The following is a 21108-nucleotide window of genomic DNA, read 5'->3' as shown; positions in this document are numbered from 1 at the left end:
ACACTCCAGCCACATGAGGTCTAGCATTGTCTTGCATTAGGAGGAACCCAGGGCCAACCGCACCAGCATATGGTCTCACAAGGGGTCTGAGGATCTCATCTCGGTACCTAATGGCAGTCAGGCTACCTCTGGCGAGCACATGGAGGGCTGTGCGGCCCCCCAAAGAAATGCCACACCATGACTGACCCACCGCCAAATCCGTCATGCTGGAGGATGTTGCAGGCAGCAGAACATTCTCCACGGCGTCTCCAGACTCTGTCACGTCTGTCACGTGCTCAGTGTGAACCTGCTTTCATCTGTGAAGAGCACAGGGCGCCAGTGGCGAATTTGCCAATCTTGGTGTTCTCTGGCAAATGCCAAACGTCCTGCACGGTGTTGGGCTGTAAGCACAACCCCCACCTGTGGACGTCGGGCCCTCATACCACCCTCATGGAGTCTGTTTCTGACCGTTTGAGCAGACACATGCACATTTGTGGCCTGCTGGAGGTCATTTTGCAGGGCTCTGGCAGTGCTCCTCCTTGCACAAAGGCGGAGGTAGCGGTCCTGCTGCTGGGTTGTTGCCCTCCTACGGCCTCCTCCACGTCTCCTGATGTACTGGCCTGTCTCCTGGTAGCGCCTCCATGCTCTGGGCACTACACTGACAGACACAGCAAACCTTCTTGCCACAGCTCGCATTGATGTGCCATCCTGGATGAGCTGCACTACCTGAGCCACTTGTGTGGGTTGTAGACTCCGTCTCATGCTACCACTAGAGTGAAAGCACCGCCAGCATTCAAAAGTGACCAAAACATCAGCCAGGAAGCATAGGAACTGAGAAGTGGTCTGTGGTCCCCACCTGCAGAACCACTCCTTTATTGGGGTTGTCTTGCTAATTGCCTATAATTTCCACCTGTTGTCTATTCCATTTGCACAACAGCATGTGAAATGTATTGTCAATCAGTGTTGCTTCCTAAGTGGACAGTTTGATTTCACAGAAGTGTGATTGACTTGGAGTTACATTGTGTTGTTTAAGTGTTCCCTTTATTTTTTTGAGCAGCGTATAATCTGTGGTATCACAGATTCATTCAGTATTTTCATAACATTGGCTACTCGTGCAATCTCATAAGAAGCAATTACCAGAGGAGATAACTTGAATAATGTGGAATTTCAAACTGTAGGGGAGATATGGATGGGAAAACAGGTGACGGAGACAGACATAATATCCTCCCTTATCCCTCTGCTCTCTCCCCACGCTGGCAAGGCCACTCCAGCGTTCCAAGTGCAGAAAACACCTGTTTCCAAAAGGGTCAGTTGTGAAATAGGTCCTTTCTTCCCTGCCTTTCCTTTCCTGTGTGGAATCTGAAGGCTGATCCCGTACCAAACACTCACAGCCGGAGCCCCAGGGGTAGATGGGAAAAGCAGTTATGCTCCATTAAAACTCCATGCTCTTGATGGCCACTCAGGCCTGTCTTTCTCTCGGAGGACAGACGGCAATCAGAGAAGTTGACTGCAGGTGCTCCAGCAACTCTTTTACTACCACATGGCCTCTAGCCTGGGTTGGGTAGGCTACCAGTACCTGACTGTTTTTGCAGTCAACAAGTACAGAAAACTGGGGTGGAAAAAACAGGCCTCTGTGCTCTCCAATAGAACATTGTCTATATTATTTTCCCTTATCCCCTTCTGAAATAGAGATGGAAGTCAAAAGGTACTGCTGTCCATTACTACTAGCCTCTGTTTTGCTTTGTAACCCCCTTATCCCATACCATACACACAAACCATACCCACCACACAAACAAAGACACAAACCCTTAAAAATGCATTGCTTAATTTTACCCACCTGGGGGAAAAGTGTGCTTGGTTAGAGCGATTTGCATGAGATATCCTGTTATACTGAAATGGGATTCATATGACCCAGACTGGATGGACTGTGTCCCCTGGTCTTTATACACTAACCAGCTCACAGTAGATTCACCACTCCGATCAATGGATTTCACCTCAGCTTGTACGGAAAGCATATCATTATATTTGTTTTAACTGAGGTCAAATATTTGCTATGCTTATGGGGCAGCGTTTATTACATTTTCCTGTGAGGGGAATCTGACCAGCATGTGCCTCTGTTCCAATAATACTACGGATCCCTGAAATAACTAAAGCGGAGACCTGTAGTTTATTTACTTGGTAAATATTTGTTAATTTTTTCAATTTGAGCTCTAGGGTTCTTGCAAACTGAGTATTTGACAAAGCATAATACAATTGTAGGATCTTAATTTGATCACTCTTGTTGCTGAAATTTTTCCTGCACCGCAGGGAATGCAGGTGAGCTTCACAATTTACATAAATTCACAAAAAATATTAACAGTATTGCACTTTTAATGTAACCTAGTTTTGCCCAGCTAATGAATGGCCTAACCACCGATCAAGCAACATTATGGACTAAACATTTAAATATTGTAGATGCAGCATTATTTTGCTGTGACAATATAGGTCAAATTAAGATCCTACACCTGTACAGAAGCACTTTCGTCTCATGATTTATGGTTGAAGTTAGTTTTTGTAGAACCGCACTGTGCTTTCTATCTTCTCATAGTTATAAGAGAAAAATGACATGATCATTAAGGCTACACTTTTACATGATCTCCATCAGAGATCCATTCCTGTTACTGAAACATGGTATAGTACTTTAAGAGTTTTAAATGAAAATATGAGATAGTTACAAAACTGAAATGGTTGTTATATGGTAGGCCTAGTTTACATGTACATTCAAAAACCTTTCCAATAACAGTAGATGTCTAAATGTGTGCTGTGTTAATTAACACAGGTCAGGCAAGATTTCCATAAAGAAGTCTTAAACACTCCCACTGGGCACACAGTGGTTGAATCAACGTTGTTTCCACGTCATTTCAATGAAATTACGCTGAACCAACGTGGAATAGACATTGAACTGACGTCTGTGCCCAGTGGGCTGTGACTTCTGGGAGAGGATGATGTTATTCTCCGCTCCTCCTTACAGCAGGAAGTTTTACTCTACCTGGTGGCATACAGTTTTCAGACATAGACTCTATATTGAGGAAGTAGAGAGGAGATAAGATTCACAGTCATTTTTTAAATCCTCAGAAAAAGTTCACAATTATTATTCAAATTTAGTAAAGAAATTGGAATGTTTTATTAAAAGTGCCATCATCCTTACATGAATTATATTACAATGTGTAACTGTTAACCACAAGAACTTTGCATTGTACACACTGCAAAACACACAATAATCATAGATGGCGCCAACAGACATGACAGCTCTGCTTCTAGCTACAAAGCAATTTCGCATGTATTTTGGTTTTTTTGTGTTGTTTCTTTCATAAAAAAATAAAATAAAATAAATACAAGCATTTCGCTACACCCCCAATAACATCTGATAAATATGTGTGTGTGACCAATAACATTTGATTTATACAGAAGGTAACATTTCAGTTCCAATATCAGTGAATAAAGGTTGACTGCCACCTAGTGGTCAAACACAAGCAATGCCAAAAGACAGAGGACCCTCTCTATTTTGCCTGTAATCAACATGGTAAAAGTTCTTAATGTTATACAGACAAAATAAAAATGAATGATGTACGAATTCACAGTAAAGTTAAATAAGATTTTCACTTAAGCATACAGGCTGTGGAAAAATTAGTCAACAACATTAAGTTCCAACTGTCATATTTACAAGTGTGATATCCCCATTGTTATCTTTGGCGGTGTTCTTTTTGTCCTTAAGAATCTTGGACATGAGCTTCTCATAGAACCATTGAATATCCTGTGTGTCCTCCGGCCACTGCAGGTACTCCCTCTTCCGGGCAAAGGTCCTAATGCCTTCATGTTTCATCAGTCTGTAATGGGGGACATTCCCCACAACCACCATGATGAGAACATCTCTGAGCTCCTCCAGCATCCTGCTCTGAGCCAGGGTAAAGGCCTCCAGGCACCAGCCGTCCTTGAGGAACTCTTTAGACACAATACAAACCGTCTTCCTGCTCCCCCATATGGCGTCCCTGATATTGAACAGGTGATCTTCACCTGGGATGAAGTCTCTGACCTCGAAGCAGCAGCGGAGGACGTTTCGCTCCGAGAACTGAGAGTCTAGTCTGTTCAACAGGGCGGTTTCTACCCACTTGTAGTCGTTGTTGCTGAAGCATAAGTAAGCGTCGTACCGAGGCCCACCAGCAGAAAGATCCCTCCTAGGGCCCTCAAGGATCCTGGCGGTCAACTTTTTGTAAACTTTGAAGAGGAATCCACGGAGACGAGCGAAAACGATTGTTCCGACCATGGTCAGGATGATGAGCGCTGTGCAGCCGATGAAGAGCGAGAGCCTCAGCTCCTGAACCAGCCTCTCGTCATCCTCCTCACACGATATGACTGAGCTGTAATTCAACAGGCTGATGCCATGGAGATCTGAAGGAAACTCACAGCTAAATTCATTCACGCCAGGGTCAGGAAAAGTCACGTTAGTCCCTTTCAGCCACGTCAGAAAGTCCTCCAGACCGCAGTCACAGTGGAATTGATTCCTATACAGGTTGATCCAGCTGAGAGAATGGAAAGCTACTGGGTCAGGAGAGGCCAGGAAATTGTAAGAGAGGTCAACTGTTTTGAGACTCTCTGGAAAAATGTCTGGTTTGAGGTATGTGAGTGAGTTGAAGTGAAGATCCATCTCTTCCAGAGAGATGAGGCCTTTAAATATACCATCTGGGAGAGTCTGTAAAGAGTTAAAGCTTAAATCTAGACTTAAAAGCTTGCCAAGATTTTCAAATACATGCATACACTCTCCCCGTGCCCATATCATCTGCAAGGCGATGTTCCTTAGCTCAAGCAGCTTCAGAGAGTTCACAGCTGGCACTGAAATATTATTGTTAAGGGTGCACCACTTTATGAAGTTGTTACCATACCAGAGAACCTCAATGTGCATTAATTTTGCTAAAACTGTGTATACATCCTCTAAATTAGTTAACCTGTTGTTTTGAACATTAAGTATGATCGTACTATTAGCAAAGACAGAGAGGCCCTCTAAGGATGTAATCTTATTATCAGCCAAACGAAGATGTTGGATGTTTGGTAGTGGTGCAAGGGAACCATATGTACCTAGTTCCCGAATAGAGTTTCCTGTAAGATCCAGAAATTGTAGGTTTGGAAGTCCTTTAAATGCATGATATCCCAATGCACCAATATGGTTGTAAGATAAATCTAGTTCTAAAATATTGGGTAGTTTGTCAAACGTGTAAGAATAGATTTCCCCTATAAGATTGTGTGATAGGTTGAGCTTTTGTAGATTTTGAAGACCAAAAAACGCCTCCCTGTCAATCTGGTTAATTTTGTTTTGGGCTATTGTTATGTCCTCTACCTCTCTCAGCGGACTGAATACTGCATATTGCAATGTAAATATAAAGCATTTGGACAAATCTAGAATCTTGACACTACTATTCTTGAGGCCCTCAAATGTTTGCCTGTCTGGGTCTTTCACGTTGCTGAAACCAAATGATTTCCCCATGGTGCTGTGTTCCAGAATAAGATGGTGGATTTTTGTCCCTCGGATTGCATTGAAAAACAGTTTTGCCTTGTCCACATCGAATCCATTGGAAGATAAATCAAGTGTCTCCATGGACATGTTCCGAAAAGGATTTCCGCATCGTTTCCAGTCAAAGCCATACTGAGTCATGCTATTTAGATAGAGGCTGTTCAACTTGAGGAGGCGAAAGTGTTTGCCTTGAAAGCCAAGCAAATCTTCCTCACATATGTATTCCATCTGGTTTAGGGAAACGTTTAGTTCATGGAAATCTGTAATGTTCACAAAGAACAGAGCAGGTTGGATTCTTTTCACCTGGTTACCATACAGATCTAGTGTTTCCAAGGAAACCAGGGGCCTGAGATAGTCACCCTGTAAAATAGATTCAGTCAGGTCACACCTATACAGCGAGAGAGCTCTCAGGTTGGACAGTCCCACAAACGCATCTGGCTCAATTTGTAAACCTGTGTTATACCCTAAATAAAGCACTGCCAAGTTTTCCAGCCTTTGAAAGGTGTTAGTTCTTATAATAAGCCCATTCACCTGTTGCCAACTGAGGTCCAGTTCCGTTAACCCTTCAAGCCCAGAGAAGGATGTCTCATTGATCTCACTGATGTAGTTATCCCTCATATACACAATGGTAATGTATGGAGGCAGCGCAGGGACCTGATGTAGAGACTGGCTGGTGCAAGCTGCTATAGAGCCATATATTGGGCATTTTGGGGTGCATTTCACCACCTGCAGGTATTCTCCAAAGATAGCCAGCAGTATAAGGTTCCTCATCATCCCCCTGGCAAAAAGTAGAAAGTAATGCAAATTATTTTAAATGATTGTTATTCCATCACAGGGCCACAGTACATCAATTCATTGGATGTACAGTAACAGTCAAAAGTTTGGACACACCTACTCATTCAAGGGTTTTTTCTTCATTTTTACTATTTTCTACATTGTAGAATAATAGTGAAGACATCAAAACTATGAAATAACACACATGGAATCATGTAAACTCAACAAAAAAAGAAACGTCCCTTTTTCAGGACCGTCTTTCAAAGACAATTCGTAAAAATCCAAATAACTTCACAGATCTTCATTGTAAAGGGTTTAAACACTGTTCCCCATGCTTGTTCAATGAACCATAAACAATTAATGAACATGCACCTGTGGAACGGTTGTTAAGACACTAACAGCTTACAGACGATATGAAATGAAGGTCACAGTTATGAAAACTTAGGACACTAAAGAGGCCTTTCTACTGACTCTGAAAAACACCAAAAGAAAGATGCCCAGGGTCCCTGCTCATCTGCGTGAACGTGCCTTTGGCATGCTGCAAGGAGGCATGAGGACTGCAGATGTGGCCAGGGCAATAAATTGCAATGAGTGAGACGCCTAAGACAGCGCTATAGGGAGACAGGACGGACAGCTGATCGTTCTCGCAGTGGCAGACAACATATAACAACACCTGCACAGGATCGGTACATCCGAACATCCCACCTGCGGGACAGGTACAGGATGGCAACAACAACTGCCTGAGTTACACCAGGAACGCACAATCCCTCCATCAGTGCTCAGACTGTCCGCAATAGGCTGAGAGAGGAGGACTGAGGGCTTGTAGGCCTGTTGTAATGCAGGTCCTCACCAGACATCCCCGGCAACAATGTCACCTATGGGCACAAACCCACCGTCGCTGGACCAGACAGGACTGGCAAAAAGTGCTCTTCACTGACGAGTCGCGGTTTTGTCTCACCAGGGGTGATAGTCAGATTTGTGTTTATCGTCGAAGGAATGAGCGTTACCCCGAGGCCTGTACTCTGGAGCGGGATCAATTTGGAGGTGGAGGGTCCGTCATGGTATGGGGTGGTGTGTCACAGCATCATCGGACTGAGCTTGTTGTCATTGCAGGCAATCTCAACGCTGTGTGTTACAGGGAAGACATCCTCCTCCCGCATGTGGTACCCTTCCTGCTCGCTCATCCTGACATGACCCTCCTGCATGACAATGCCATCAGCCATACTGCTCGTTCTGCGAGTGATTTCCTGCAAGACAGAAATGTCAGTGTTCTGCCATGGCCAGCGAAGAGCTCAGATCTCAATCCCATTGAGCACATCTGGGACCTGTTGGATCGGAGGGTGAGGGCCATTCCCCCCCAGAAATGTCCGGGAACTTGCAGGTGCCTTGGTGGAACAGTTGGGTAACATCTCACAGCAAGAACTGGCAAATCTTGTGCAGTCCATGAGGAGGAGATGCACTGTAGTACTTAATGCAGCTGGTGGCCACACTAGATACTGACTGTTACTTTTGATTTTGACCCCCCCTTTGTTATTAAGGGACACATTATACCATTTCTGCTAGTCACATGTCTGTGGAACTTGTTCAGTTTATGTCCCAGTTGTTGAATCTTATGTTCATACAAATATTTACACATGTTAAGTTTGCTGAAAATAAACGCAGTTGACAGTGAGAGGACGTTTCTTTTTTTGCTGAGTTTACAGTATTACAGTAACCAATAAAGTGTTCAACAAATCAAAAAATATTTTATATTCTTCAAAGTAGCCACCCTTTGCCTTGATAACAGCTCTGTACACCCTAGGCATTCTCTCAACCAGCTTCAGCTGGAGTGCGTTTCCAACAGTCTGGAAGGAGTTCCCACATATGCTGAGCACTTGTTGGCTGCTTTTCCTTCACTCTGCGATCCAACTCATCCCAAACTATCTCAAATGGGTTGAGGTTGGGTGATTGTGGTGGCTAGGTCATCTGATGCAGCACCATCACTCTCCTTCTTGGTCAAATAGTCCTTACACAGCCTGGAGAAGTGCTTTGGGTCATTGTCCTGTTGAAATACAAATGATAGTCCCACTAAGCGCAAACTAGATGGGATGGCGTATCGGTTAATTGTGCCTTGAATTATAAATAAATCACAGACAGTGTCACCAAGCAAAGCGCCCCCACATCCACCACCTCCTCTTCCATGCTTCACGGTGGGAACCACACATGCAGAGATCATCCATTCACCTACTCTGCGTCTCACAAAGATAGAGCGGTTGGATTCAAAAATCTCAAATTTGGACTCATCAGACCAAAGGACAGATTTCACCAGTCTATTGTCCATTGCTCGTGATTCTTGGCCCAAGCAGGTTTCTTATTATTATTGGTGTCCTTTAGTAGTGGTTTCTTTGCAGCAATTCAACCATGAAGGCCTGATTCACACAGTCTCCTCTGAACAGTTGATGTTGATATGTGTCTGTTACTTCAACTCTGTGAAGCATTTATTTGGGCTGCAATTTCTGAGGCTGGTAACTCTCATGAACTTATCCTCTGCAGCAGAGGTAACTCTGGGTCTTCCTTTCCTGTGGCGGTCCTCATGAGAGCCAGTTTCATCATAGCGTTTGATAGTTTTTGCGGCTGCACTCAAAGAAACTTTAAAAGTTCTTGAAATTTTACGGATTGACTGAACTTCATGTCTTAAAGTAATGAGGGACTGTCGTTTCTCTTTGCTTATTTGAGCTGTTCTTTCCATAATAGGGACTTGGTATTTTACCAAATAGGGCTGTCTTCTGTATACCACCCCTACCTTGTCACAACACAACTGATTGGCTCAAACGCATTAAAGAAAGAAATTCCACAAATTAACTTAACAAGGCACACCTATTAATTGAAATGCATTCCAGGTGACTACCTCATGAAGCTGGTTGAGAGAATACCAAGAGTGTGCAAAGCTGTCATCAAGGCAAAGGGTGGCTACTTTGGAAAATCTCAAATATATTTTTATTTGTTAAACACTTTTTTGGTTACAACATGACTCCATATGTGTTATTTCATAGTATTGATGTCTTCACTATTATTTTACAATGTATAAAATAGTAAAAATAAAGAAAAAAAACCTGGAATGAGTACCTGTGTCCAAACTTTTGACTGGTACTGTATCTCTCAGACAACTTGGAGTATCCCCTTCAGGTGAGACATCCTTGGCTATGGAGAATTCACATTTATCTGTCTGTTTGCACTGAAAGGTCCATAGTCCATTGGTTCTGTCCCAACCTGATAATGAAAATCCCATATTTGTGTGCTGAGTACACAGCCTTACTCTAGTCTGTAGTCACAATGCTCACATAGGGCTGTTTGTATTATATGAATGAATCACTTCTATCCTCAAGTGTGTACACCAATCCCACTGTGCGGGTTGAATCAATAAACGTTGTTTCCATGTCATTTCAACCAAAAGAATCAATGTGATGACATCAAATCTACTTGGAAAACTGATTGGATTTGCGAAAAGCCATCAATGTAAGAGCATTTTATATTTTTTAACTCAACTTAACTTAAATCCAATGACATGGTGATATGTTTAGTTGATTTCACATTGAATTCACGTTAGGTGACAACTCAACCAAATGTAAATTAAAATTAGACGTTGAACTGATGTCTGTGCCCAGTGAGATGAGAGCATTGGGCAATTTAATTAGGGCCTACATTTATTTGATGTGGCAGAACTCTTATCATGTAAGCAGAAAGGTGTATCCTGCCACTTTTTCAGTAAACAACTGAGCAGTGGTGTAAAGTACTTACGTTTTTGGGGGTATCTGTGATTTACTTTACTATTTATATAGTAAAGTATATAAATGAAAATAATGTACTTTTTACTCCATACATTTTCCCTGACACCCAAAAGTACTTGTTACATTTTGACAGGAAAATGGTCCAATTCACACACTTATCAAGAGAACATCCCTGGTCATCCCTACTGCCTCTGATCTGGCGGACTCACTAAACACATGCTTCGTTTGTAAATGATGTCTGAGGGTTGGAGTGTTCCCCTGGCTATCTGTCGATTTAAAAAACAGTTTTCTTAATATAAGGAATTTTAAATGCTTTATACTTTTACTTTTGATACTTAAGTATATTTAAAACCAAATACTTTTAGACTTCTACTCAAGTAGTATTTTACTGGGTGACTCAGTTTTACTTGAGTCATTTTATATTAACGCATCTTTACTTTTACTCAAGTATGACAATTGAGTACTTCTTCCACCACTGCAGCTGAGTGATGGGGTTCGAGAAATGTAACCATTGATGGAACAAGGACTGACCATCTAATGGAACAAGGACTGATCATCCGAGAGATTTGAAGCTATACAGTGTTAGTTTACAATTACAGTGTTTGCAAACAATTGAGTAAAACAAGCTTACATGTAGGGTTATGAAGACATAAACTCATGAGGCATGTATTCATTATATTTTTCAAGAATCATAAAATGGATGTAGTTCTACCAATCCCAGATTCCCCCTTTAAATGTACTTCTCTAGAGGCTGCAATTCTGGGACATTTTATAGTTGCCATCCAAAGAACTGTGAGGTATTAATAGACTCCAAGATGACAGCAATTGTTCAAGGGTGCTGCGTCAATGCATAAAGTTGTCTTTGCAATGTAAACATTCACGTCTATAATTTACGGTCTAATTTGTTTTATTCGACATACGACCCCCAAAACAATAGTCTGGGTACCAGTCTTTTTAGCGAACATTCCACAATTGACACTTGTGTTGGCACAGTAAGGAGTGGAACGTTAACTAAAAAGACTGGTAAAAACTGAACTGAGACGGCAACCAGGCTACCATTTTTTCTTCTTCTGATATCTATCAACTATTGGCCGACACAATAATGCAATTATTATAGTAGTCCTAAACAGTAAGTTAAAGGTAAAAGTTGTGACTTACCTGAAGTCAAGCGCGCACTGATAACACAAATATGCGTCGAGCTGGTATGTTTATGGGATAGGTTACACCCCTCTCAGATAAGTCAAGCAATGAGCGAGTTCGTTTAGCATGGCCCGGTGCCCCGGGTATGTGGAGATTACATTTTACGACCAATGAACGAATCCCCCTACTGTTTTTCATAAATTCTTTCCCAGAAACGGAGAGGATCTAACTGCAGAGATCATCTCTCAGGCCCCCCACTATACTGCCACCTATTGATGGGAAAAGTTTATAGACATCATCTCTCAGGCCCATAATCTCTCAGGCCCCTCTCCAATGCCAGGGACCTCATTTATAAACGTTGTTTAGGCACAAAATCTGCCCCCAAAACATGCGTGCGCTAGTTTCACACAAAAGTTGGAATTTGTAAAAACTGAACATGATGTGAGAATGTGCTTATCCTCCCGCAAACTTTAGACCCTGCATATGCACATATTCTAGTGGTTGAACTATTGCATTGCAAGAAGGCAAAAGTAGCCTATTAGTAGCCTTGTGCAAATGGGGAATATATGATGACACTTAATCATAACAAAAGAACAGGTAGCTAAATTTAATAACACGCCCCAATCATTTGCAGTTAGTGAGAAGATCGAAAATCTATTTCTTTTATGGTTGTATTTAAAAAATTATTTGAAATAGATATCTATTTCCTATGATGTATTTCATTTCCATCATCATTGCAGAATAAATTCCTCACCTTTACTGACTGTGATGGTTTCATATTAGCTAAATAGCCTACAACAAACTAGGAAGGCCCTTCGTCCCATCTCTCATTTAATTGGACCCACTTCACAGTAGTAAATTGATAAGCTATTTCAAGTATTTTGCTCTATTTGACCCGATCCGAAGCGCAGTTAATGGTAGAACAGATGGTTCACCTTTTCCAATGACGTTCTGAAGGCTACGTTTATATACTATAATGTCACATTTCTCGAGTAGACAATATTTCATTTATAAACATAGATGAATATAATACATAATACATACAGTGCAATTAGAAAATATTCAGACCCCTTCCCTTTTTCCACATTTTGTTACGTTACAGCCTTATTCTAAAATGGATTAAGTTATTTTTCCCCCCTCATCAATCTACACACAATATCCTATAATGATAAAGCAGCAGACAGGTTTTTAGAAATGTTTGCAAATGTAATAAAAATAAAAAACAGATACCTTATTTACATAAGTATTCAGACCCTTTGCTATGTGTTGTATAGCACACTGTATTATTTATACAACTAATATAAGGACAGGACATGAGACGGGAGTAGAAATTAACGTGGGCATTGTTTAATGCGTTTCACAGGAAGAACATTCCAAGCATTTCAGGTGCCCTAAAGGGACAAAACTAGAATATCAATACCCAACATATTCCTCCCCTTTACCTTTGATGACTCATAAGGAAAAAGTAAATATTCACTGTTTTGCCTATTGTTTTCTTTTTAACAGAAATTCTCTTAATGTAAATAAATGAACTTTTCAGAATAACCTTTTATGAACTAGGGAAAGAGGGTAGACTGCCTCAGTTCCCAGACTTAATCCTGGGGTGTATTCTGCCCCAATGTCGGAGGTTAGTCTGAACTAAATAGTCAACCTGTCAGGGGGTTGTCTTTCTCTTGCAGGGGAATGACCACGTACAGGTGAGTCTATAGTCACATTGTCTCTGAGTCTGAGTGGTGATGGTGTATGCCCAGACTGGGGTGCAACAGTACCCTGAGTAGGTACTCTGGCTGGTTCAGGTGAGGCTGGAGCACGTTCCACATTTGTATGTTGCTGCAGTGGATGTTCAGGTGATGGCTCGTAGTCATGGTAGGTCTCCAGTAGCTGATCTTGGTTTGTCACTTGACAGGAGTCATCTCTGAGGTTGGTTCCTGGCAACAGTTGATCCACATGTCTCATCCAGATTAGGTTTTCCAGTGTGTGAACTGTGTAGGACACAGGCCCTGTTTGTGCAACCACTGTGGCTGGTATCCACTTTGGACCTTTGCAGTAGTTCCGAGCAAGAACTCTCTCTCCAGCTATGAAGCTTCTGTCTTTTGCTTTGTTCCGTCTCTCTACCTGTGCTCTCGGTTGTGTCTGTACAACCTGTTTAGTCTTTGGAGGTCTCAGGAGGTTGAGTCGCGTGCGAAGCCGTCTCTGTAGGTTAACAGGAAGTTGTTTAGGCGCCTATTGAGGGAGCCCTTCCTTTGTGATGATTTTAAAGCTTGCGTCATCGTTTCGACAAACCGTTCAGCGAGGCCATTCGTTGCAGGGTGATACGGCGCTGACTTGATGTGCTGAATTCCATTTGCTTCCATGAATGACCGGAACTCTTCAGACACCATTTGATGCTAACGAGTTGTGTTGGCAAGCCAAAGCGACTGAAGATTGACCGTAGCTCTTCGATGGTTCTCTCCGCTGAGGTGCTCTTCATCACGGTGACCTCAGGCCATTTGCTGTGTGCGTCAACTACGACTAAGAACATACGATCCTCCAGTGGGCCTGCATAATCTATGTGGACATGCTGCCAAGGCTCCACTGGGAAGTCCCATGGGTGTAGTGGCGCTAGCTGAGGCATGTTCCTCATCTTTTGACAAGCAGAACATGACTTGACCTTGTCATCGATAGCTGCGTCCAAACCTGGCGACCAACAGTAGCTGCGTGCAATCTCCTTCATTCACACCATGCCACAGTGCCCTGAATGGAGTTCTTCAAGCACCTGCCTTTTCAGTGGCGGAGGTATGATGACTCGAAAACCCCATAGCAAGCATCCAAACTGAAATGTGAGCTCGCTTCTCCTCACTAGGTAAGGTTGTAGGCTGTCTGACATCTCTCCTTTTCCACGAGTGACAATATCCACGACCTCAGACATCACTGGATCAGTGTGGGTGAACTTTTTCACTTGGACAGACGTAACTGGGGCGTTCGTCACTTCCTTGAAGTAGAAGATTTCAGCCTGGGAGTGCTCAGTGTGTGCAACAGGTAAGGGAAGCCTTGAGAGGCCGTCTGCATTGCAGTGCTGCTCAGACCTTCTGTACTTGATATCGTACTGGTGAGCAGATAACAATAATGCCCATCGCTGCATGTGGCTGGCTACAAGTGACGGAATGCCGGTGTGGGGACCAAAGATGGAAGTGAGGGGTCTCTGGTTCGTCAGCAGTGTGAATCGTCGGGCCAAACAGAAACTAATGACATTTCTTAACTCTGATCACAATGGCGAGTGCTTCACGCTCTATCTGTGCATAATTTCTCTCGGCTTTACTTAAGGTCCGTGATGCGAAAGCAATTGGCCTTTCTTCACCTGATGGAATGATGTGTGAGACAACCGCACCAACACCATAAGGCGATGCATCACATGCCAACTGTAATGGCAAGTTGGAGTTGAAGTGGGTTAGGGCCTCTGACTGAGCTAAGGATGTTTTCACTTTTTTGAAGGCCTCCTCACATCTGTCTGTCCACTTCCACTGTTTGGTTTTGTTCAAAAGTTCATGCAGTGGCTTTAACATGTTAGATAGGTTTGGCACAAACTTTGCGTAGTATGTCAGTAGTCCTAAGAATGATCTCAGCTGACTCACATTCTGTGGGGATGGAGCTTCCACAACGGCCTTCACCTTTGATGGCGCCATGTGGAGCCCCGAACTGTCGATGATGTGGCCCAGGTACTCAACAGAGGATCGGAAAAACTCGCATCTGTCCTTCCGGACCTTCAGACCGTACTCCTCCAATCTCTGTAGTGTAGCATTCAGGTTTCTCAGGTGCCTCTGCTCGTCTTTGCCGGTGATGAGTAGATCTCGAGTTAACATTGGACCCCAGTGAGCCCGCTCAGTATCTGGTCCATAGCTCTCTGAATCAAGGCCGGAGCTGAGGTGATTTCAAAAGGAAGCCTCCGGTACCTGTACTGTCCTTTGTGAGTCACTATGGTCAACAGTTCTTGTGACTCTTGGTCCACATGCATCTGTAGATAGACTTATGTCAGTCCTATCTTACTGAATTTTTGTCCTCCAGCTAAACCAGAGAAGAGGTCGTCAATGAGGGGTAGTGGATATTTTTCAGCAGTCAAGACTGGGTTAATTGTGACTTTGAAATCACCACAGAGTCTGAGTGATCCATCTTTTTTTATGACTGGAACAACGGGTGTAGCCCATTCACTAACATTCACTGGATACAATACTCCACTCTCGACTAGTCTGTTTAGCTCAATTTCAACTTTTGGTTTTATGGCGTATGGGACGGGTCTAGCTTTGAAGCTTTTTGGCTTGCTGTCTGGTTTCATGGTCAGTTTAACTGTTATGTCCTTCATACTGCCAAGTTCTCCTTTGAACACATCTGTGTGTTTCCTCAATATCCCTTGTAGGTTTGTGTCCTCTTTTGCAACCATGTGAATTTCCTGCCAGTTTAGTTTGATCTTTTCCAGCCATGTGCGTCCTAGTAATGCTGGATGGTTGCCTTTCACAATGTAGAGTGGTAGCTTTACCTTCTGTTTGTTGAGCTCCACTGTAACAATCACGCTTCCTCTCACTGGAACAATCTCACCGGTATATGTTTTCAGCGTCATCTTTGTGGGCTGTAGTGTGAGGTGATGTAGTTTCTCCTTGTATACAGCCTCAGACAGCAAAGATATGGCTGCTCCAGTGTCCACTTGCATCCGTACTGCATTTCCATCCAGTAGCGGTGTCACCCAGTATCCATGTCCATTGTCTGAAATGGACAAAACATGCAAAGATTCTTCCCCTTCAGACAGTGTATCACTTTGTTCATTCTCTGTGTGCTCCATTTTATTAACTTTCTTTTTATACTCCCCGAAGTCGCATTTCCTTTGTTCAATACTTTTGTTTGATTGTGTCTTTTTGTTTTTACATGCACGGTCGATGTGACCCTTTTTCCCACAACTTCAGCAGTCTAAGTCTTTGCACCAACACTCCTCTGCTTGGTGACCTGGTTTCCCACAGCGATAGCATGGCTTGCCACCTCCTGCCTTGTTTTTTAACTCCGTAGACACCTTATGCACTTGGGTCGATGCACTTAGCTGTTGTGCGTCTTTATTTGCCATTTCCATTGACGTACTCACTTCTATTGCTCTCTGCAATGTTAAGTTACTCTCAGTCAAAAGGCGTTTCTGAATTGCCTCGCTGCACATGCCACACACTAACCTATCACATATAGTGTAACTCGGTGATCGCCCAAATTCACAGTGTTCAGATATTTGTTTCAATACAGCCACAAACTGTGAGATTGATTCCCCCTCTTGATTTATCTTATGAAACCGGAATCTCTCTGCGATTATCAGTGGTTTGGGAGAACAATGTCCTTTTAAGGTAGCCACAATTTCATCATATGATTTATCACCAGGATTTTCAGGCATTACTAGGCTGCGCAGTAGATTGAATGTTTTTCCTCCCATAACAGTCAAAAATTCCATTTGCCAACATAAAGTACTCAAAACGTTCTGTGTAAGAACTCCATTGTTCCACAGATTCATCAAATGTTCCTATATTTCCAACCAATGCAGACATTTTCGGTTTATTTTTCGTTCTCACAATTTTCAGACGGTCCCTTACTCCCAGACCCATTTTTTTCTTTCAACTCACGCGGACTTCAGTTTCTCCCGCAGCGAAACTCTTCCTATCCCTCGAGGGTCTCGTTGCTGTGACATCAAAAGCTAGCTAGCATCACTCGACTGGCTAGCTCCACGTTTTGTTTGCGTCTTTCTACAGACTTTCTGCCGAAGATAATGAGCATAAACGTGAGAACGTTTCTTCCTCGTCGCCAGTTTTGTTATATAGCACACTGTATTATTTATACAACTAATATAAGGACAGGACATGAGACGGAAGTAGAAATGAACGTGGGCATTGTTTAATGCGTTTCACAGGAAGAACGTTCCAAGCATTACGTAGGTAAGCAAGGGGGGTTACAGGTGCCCTAAAAGGACACAACTAGAATATCAATACACAACACAATGAGACTCGAAATTGAGCTCAGGTGCATCCTGTTTCCATTGATCATCCTTGAGGTGTTTGTACAACTTCATTGGAGTCCACCTGTGAGGCATGTAATAATCAAAAAAGTGTTATTCTGTATATCACCCTTACCTGGTCACAACACAACTGATTGGCTCAAACGCATTAAGGAAAGAAATTCCACAAATTAACTTTTAACAAGGCACACCTGTTAATTGAAATGCATTCCAGGTGACAACCTGAGAGAATGCCAAAAGTGTGCAAAGCTGTCATCAAGGCAAAGGGTAGCTAATTTGGAAAATATCAAATATGTTTTGATTTGTATAACACTTTTTTAGTTACTACATGATTCCATGTGTTATTTCATAGTTTTGATGTCTTCACTATTATTTTACAATGTAGAAAATAGTAAAAATAAATTAAAAAACCCTGGAATGAGTACCTGTGTCCAAACTTTTGACTGGTACTGTATCTCTCAGACTTGGAGTATCCCCTTAAGGTGAGTGTGGTGGAAATTCTACCTTTAACTAATAATGAGGAGGCAAAATCAATCAAGGTATTACTTTTATTAAAAAGTATTATAATAAGGTGGCTGGTCGCCCCAGCCACGCAGGTGAGAAGGAGGTTACAGGAGCTTTTATATAGTCAAGCTACCCCATACAAGCATCTTCAAAACATGTGACCCTATGTATGTATGTATGTATGTATGTATGTATGTATGTATGTATGTATGTATGTATGTGGTTATGTATGTATTGTATGTATGTGTGTGTGTGTGTGTGTGTGTGTGTGTGTGTGTGTGTGTGTGTGTGTGTGTGTGAGGGGAGATAACTGGGTGAAAAGGTTGCCTCAGTCTGTCGCAACTGAGTGATGACAACATTGGCCAGAATGACAGGAAGTCACTCCAGACATACTTCCTCTAACAGTTGCTCAACGGATCCCCCAAGTTGGGCAAGCAAGCTCCTTTTACTTTCCGCCCAGGTGATGTATGGTCATACTCGTCACACACACACACACACACACACACACACACAAAAAAACCCATGAATCTTTCCCTCCAGAAACAGGCTCCAAACAGAACAGCTCTATCACTGGTGTGCAGAATATAACACTTTGCCCCGTCTCCAGTTAAGCTAAGAGGAACCAGTTAATTTCTGTCTTTGGCTGAGTGCCTGGACATCATGGGGTCATTCTACACACACAAACAGTCAGAACAGGCCTCTATTAATGCGCACACACACTTTTCTATCCTATATGAGTTTGTCATATAAACTAACTCAAACCCAGTGCCTAGGCTTAAAGACAGATGCAGCATTAGTAAGGTTTAACTTCAAAATGCCCTCACATTCCCCTCTTAAGAAACCAAGTTTCTTATAAAACCTTAAGTTAAACCCTTACAGCGTTAAAATATTTTTGTTAAACAATAAAATGAAAAGAATAATAGAAAGAGATAAAAAAACTAAAAAACTTATGGTGTTAGGCACTGCCATACATGGTAAATACCTCCTTTGGGTTACTGAGTTTAATCCCTTTTTCTGCCATCAGCACAGTCTTCTCCACATCAAATAATATTTAGGAAATGACCATTCACTCTGGGACCACGTCTTTCCTTTAAAACACCATCTGCAGTTGCCCCTCTTAAGACAACGTTTACAAATCAGATCAATTTGGGCTCTGTGCTCAAGGTTTGGATCAATATCATCAAAAATGTATTTTAGTAATAGATATAGGTTGTTGGATTCTGGGTAAACTTTGAACATGGCTATACTAGAGACATGATAGATCAGAAGTAATATTGTAGTATCTGAGGGGGGATAAAGAATGGTTGTTACATCAGAGTTAATGGTTATCTGTAGGAGACAGATGGCTTTGGAATGTGCTGGGTGGACGGGAGGAAGTCACGGGAGTGCTATAGGTGATACAGGTGAAGAGCTTTGGATTAGACATCAAGGGGGTTGAGGTCAGATCAGGTCACCTTAAGGGAGACAGAACGGTTTATTACTCCATCACTTCGTCTTCCTGTCGACCCATAAAATATGTAAGGATTGGAGAGAAGGAGTGTCTAAATTGGAGTGTATATATATATATATATATATATATATATACTGCTCAAAAAAATAAAGGGAACACTTAAACAACACAATGTAACTCCAAGTCAATCAAACTGTCCACTTAGGAAGCAACACTGATTGACAATAAATTTCACATGCTGTTGTGCAAATGGAATAGACAACAGGTGGAAATTATAGGCAATAAGCAAGACACCCCCAATAAAGGAGTGGTTCAGCAGGTGGTGACCACAGACCACTTCTCAGTTCCTATGCTTCCTGGCTGATGTTTTGGTCACTTTTGAATGCTGGCGGTGCTTTCACTCTAGTGGTAGCATGAGACGGAGTCTACAACCCACACAAGTGGCTCAGGTAGTGCAGCTCATCCAGGATGGCACATCAATGCGAGCTGTGGCAAGAAGGTTTGCTGTGTCTGTCAGCGTAGTGTCCAGAGCATGGAGGCGCTACCAGGAGACAGGCCAGTACATCAGGAGACGTGGAGGAGGCCGTAGGAGGGCAACAACCCAGCAGCAGGACCGCTACCTCCGCCTTTGTGCAAGGAGGAGCAGGAGGAGCACTGCCAGAGCCCTGCAAAATGACCTCCAGCAGGCCACAAATGTGCATGTGTCTGCTCAAACGGTCAGAAACAGACTCCATGAGGGTGGTATGAGGGCCTGACGTCCACAGGTGGAGGTTGTGCTTACAGCCCAACACCGTGCAGGACGTTTGGCATTTGCCAGAGAACACCAAGATTGCCAAATTCGCCACTGGCGCCCTGTGCTCTTCACAGATGAAAGCAGGTTCACACTGAGCACATGTGACAGACGTGACAGAGTCTGAAGACGCCGTGGAGAACGTTCTGCTGCCTGCAACATCCTCCAGCATGACCGGTTTGGCGGTTGGTCAGTCATGGTGTGGGGTGGCATTTCTTTGGGGGGCCGCACAGCCCTCCATGTGCTCGCCAGAGGTAGCCTGACTGCCATTAGGTACTGAGATGAGATCCTCAGACCCCTTGTGAGACCATATGCTGGTGCGGTTGGCCCTGGGTTCCTCCTAATGCAAGACAATGCTAGACCTCATGTGGCTGGAGTGTGTCAGCAGTTCCTGCAAGAGGAAGGCATTGATGCTATGGACTGGCCCGCCCGTTCCCCAGACCTGAATCCAATTGAGCACATCTGGGACATCATGTCTCGCTCCATCCACCAACGCCACGTTGCACCACAGACTGTCCAGGACTTGGCGGATGCTTTAGTCCAGGTCTGGGAGGAGATCCCTCAGGAGACCATCCGCCACCTCAACAGGAGCATGCCCAGGCGTTGTAGGGAGGTCATACAGGCACGTGGAGGCCACACACACTACTGAGCCTCATTTTGACTTGTTTTAAGGACATTACATCAAAGTTGGATCAGCCTGTAGTGTGGTTTTCCACTTTAATTTTGAGTGTGACTCCAAATCCAGACCTCCATGGGTTGATAAATTGGATTTGCATTGATTATTTTTGTGTGATTTTGTTGTCAGCACATTCAACTATGTAAAGAAAAAAGTATTTAATAAGATTATTTCTTTCATTCAGATCTAGGTTGTGTTGTTTGTGTTCCCTTTATTTTTTTGAGCAGTGTATATATATACACACACTTGTGTTGGTGGAAACGTGATGACTGAATGCAGCTGTAGCGACCTTTTGGGAAGAATTAAACTTGGTTAAGCTTGTCTAGTGTCCGTCGAGATATTTACTCTGGAAATAAGAACCTAACAAGGTCAAATAGATTCGGATCAGTTTCACTCTCAGGATCAGAGTTCACCAGGGCATGCTGAGAATAGTGTCAACATCTTTAGTACACCACTTCTTTACCCATGTC

At 43.0% G+C, this 21108-nt stretch overlaps 1 protein-coding gene across 1 annotated transcript; it reads right to left on the bottom strand.

Annotated features, from left to right (window-relative positions):
* Positions 1 to 3118: 3118 nt before the first annotated feature.
* LOC106571469 (toll-like receptor 5) lies at positions 3119 to 11351 on the bottom strand. The gene is made up of 2 exons (XM_014144610.2): positions 11224 to 11351; positions 3119 to 6302 (listed from the first exon to the last, which is right to left on the bottom strand). The coding sequence occupies exon 2, from the start codon at positions 6296 to 6298 to the stop codon at positions 3659 to 3661; it is 2640 nt and encodes an 879-aa protein (XP_014000085.1). The 5' UTR covers positions 6299 to 6302; positions 11224 to 11351; the 3' UTR covers positions 3119 to 3658.
* Between the last annotated feature and the right edge of the window lie 9757 nt (positions 11352 to 21108).

This window comes from Salmo salar, chromosome ssa15, assembly GCF_905237065.1.
Source record: "Salmo salar chromosome ssa15, Ssal_v3.1, whole genome shotgun sequence".
Classification (NCBI taxonomy): domain Eukaryota; kingdom Metazoa; phylum Chordata; class Actinopteri; order Salmoniformes; family Salmonidae; genus Salmo; species Salmo salar.
Note: the sequence above shows the minus strand (reverse complement) of the source record. Positions and strands in the feature narration are given on the sequence as shown.

What these genes read in the sequence shown, in the direction of transcription:
- LOC106571469 (XM_014144610.2), bottom strand. Translation starts at nt 6,298, where the DNA reads ATGATGAGGAACCTTATACTGCTGGCTATCTTTGGAGAATACCTGCAG.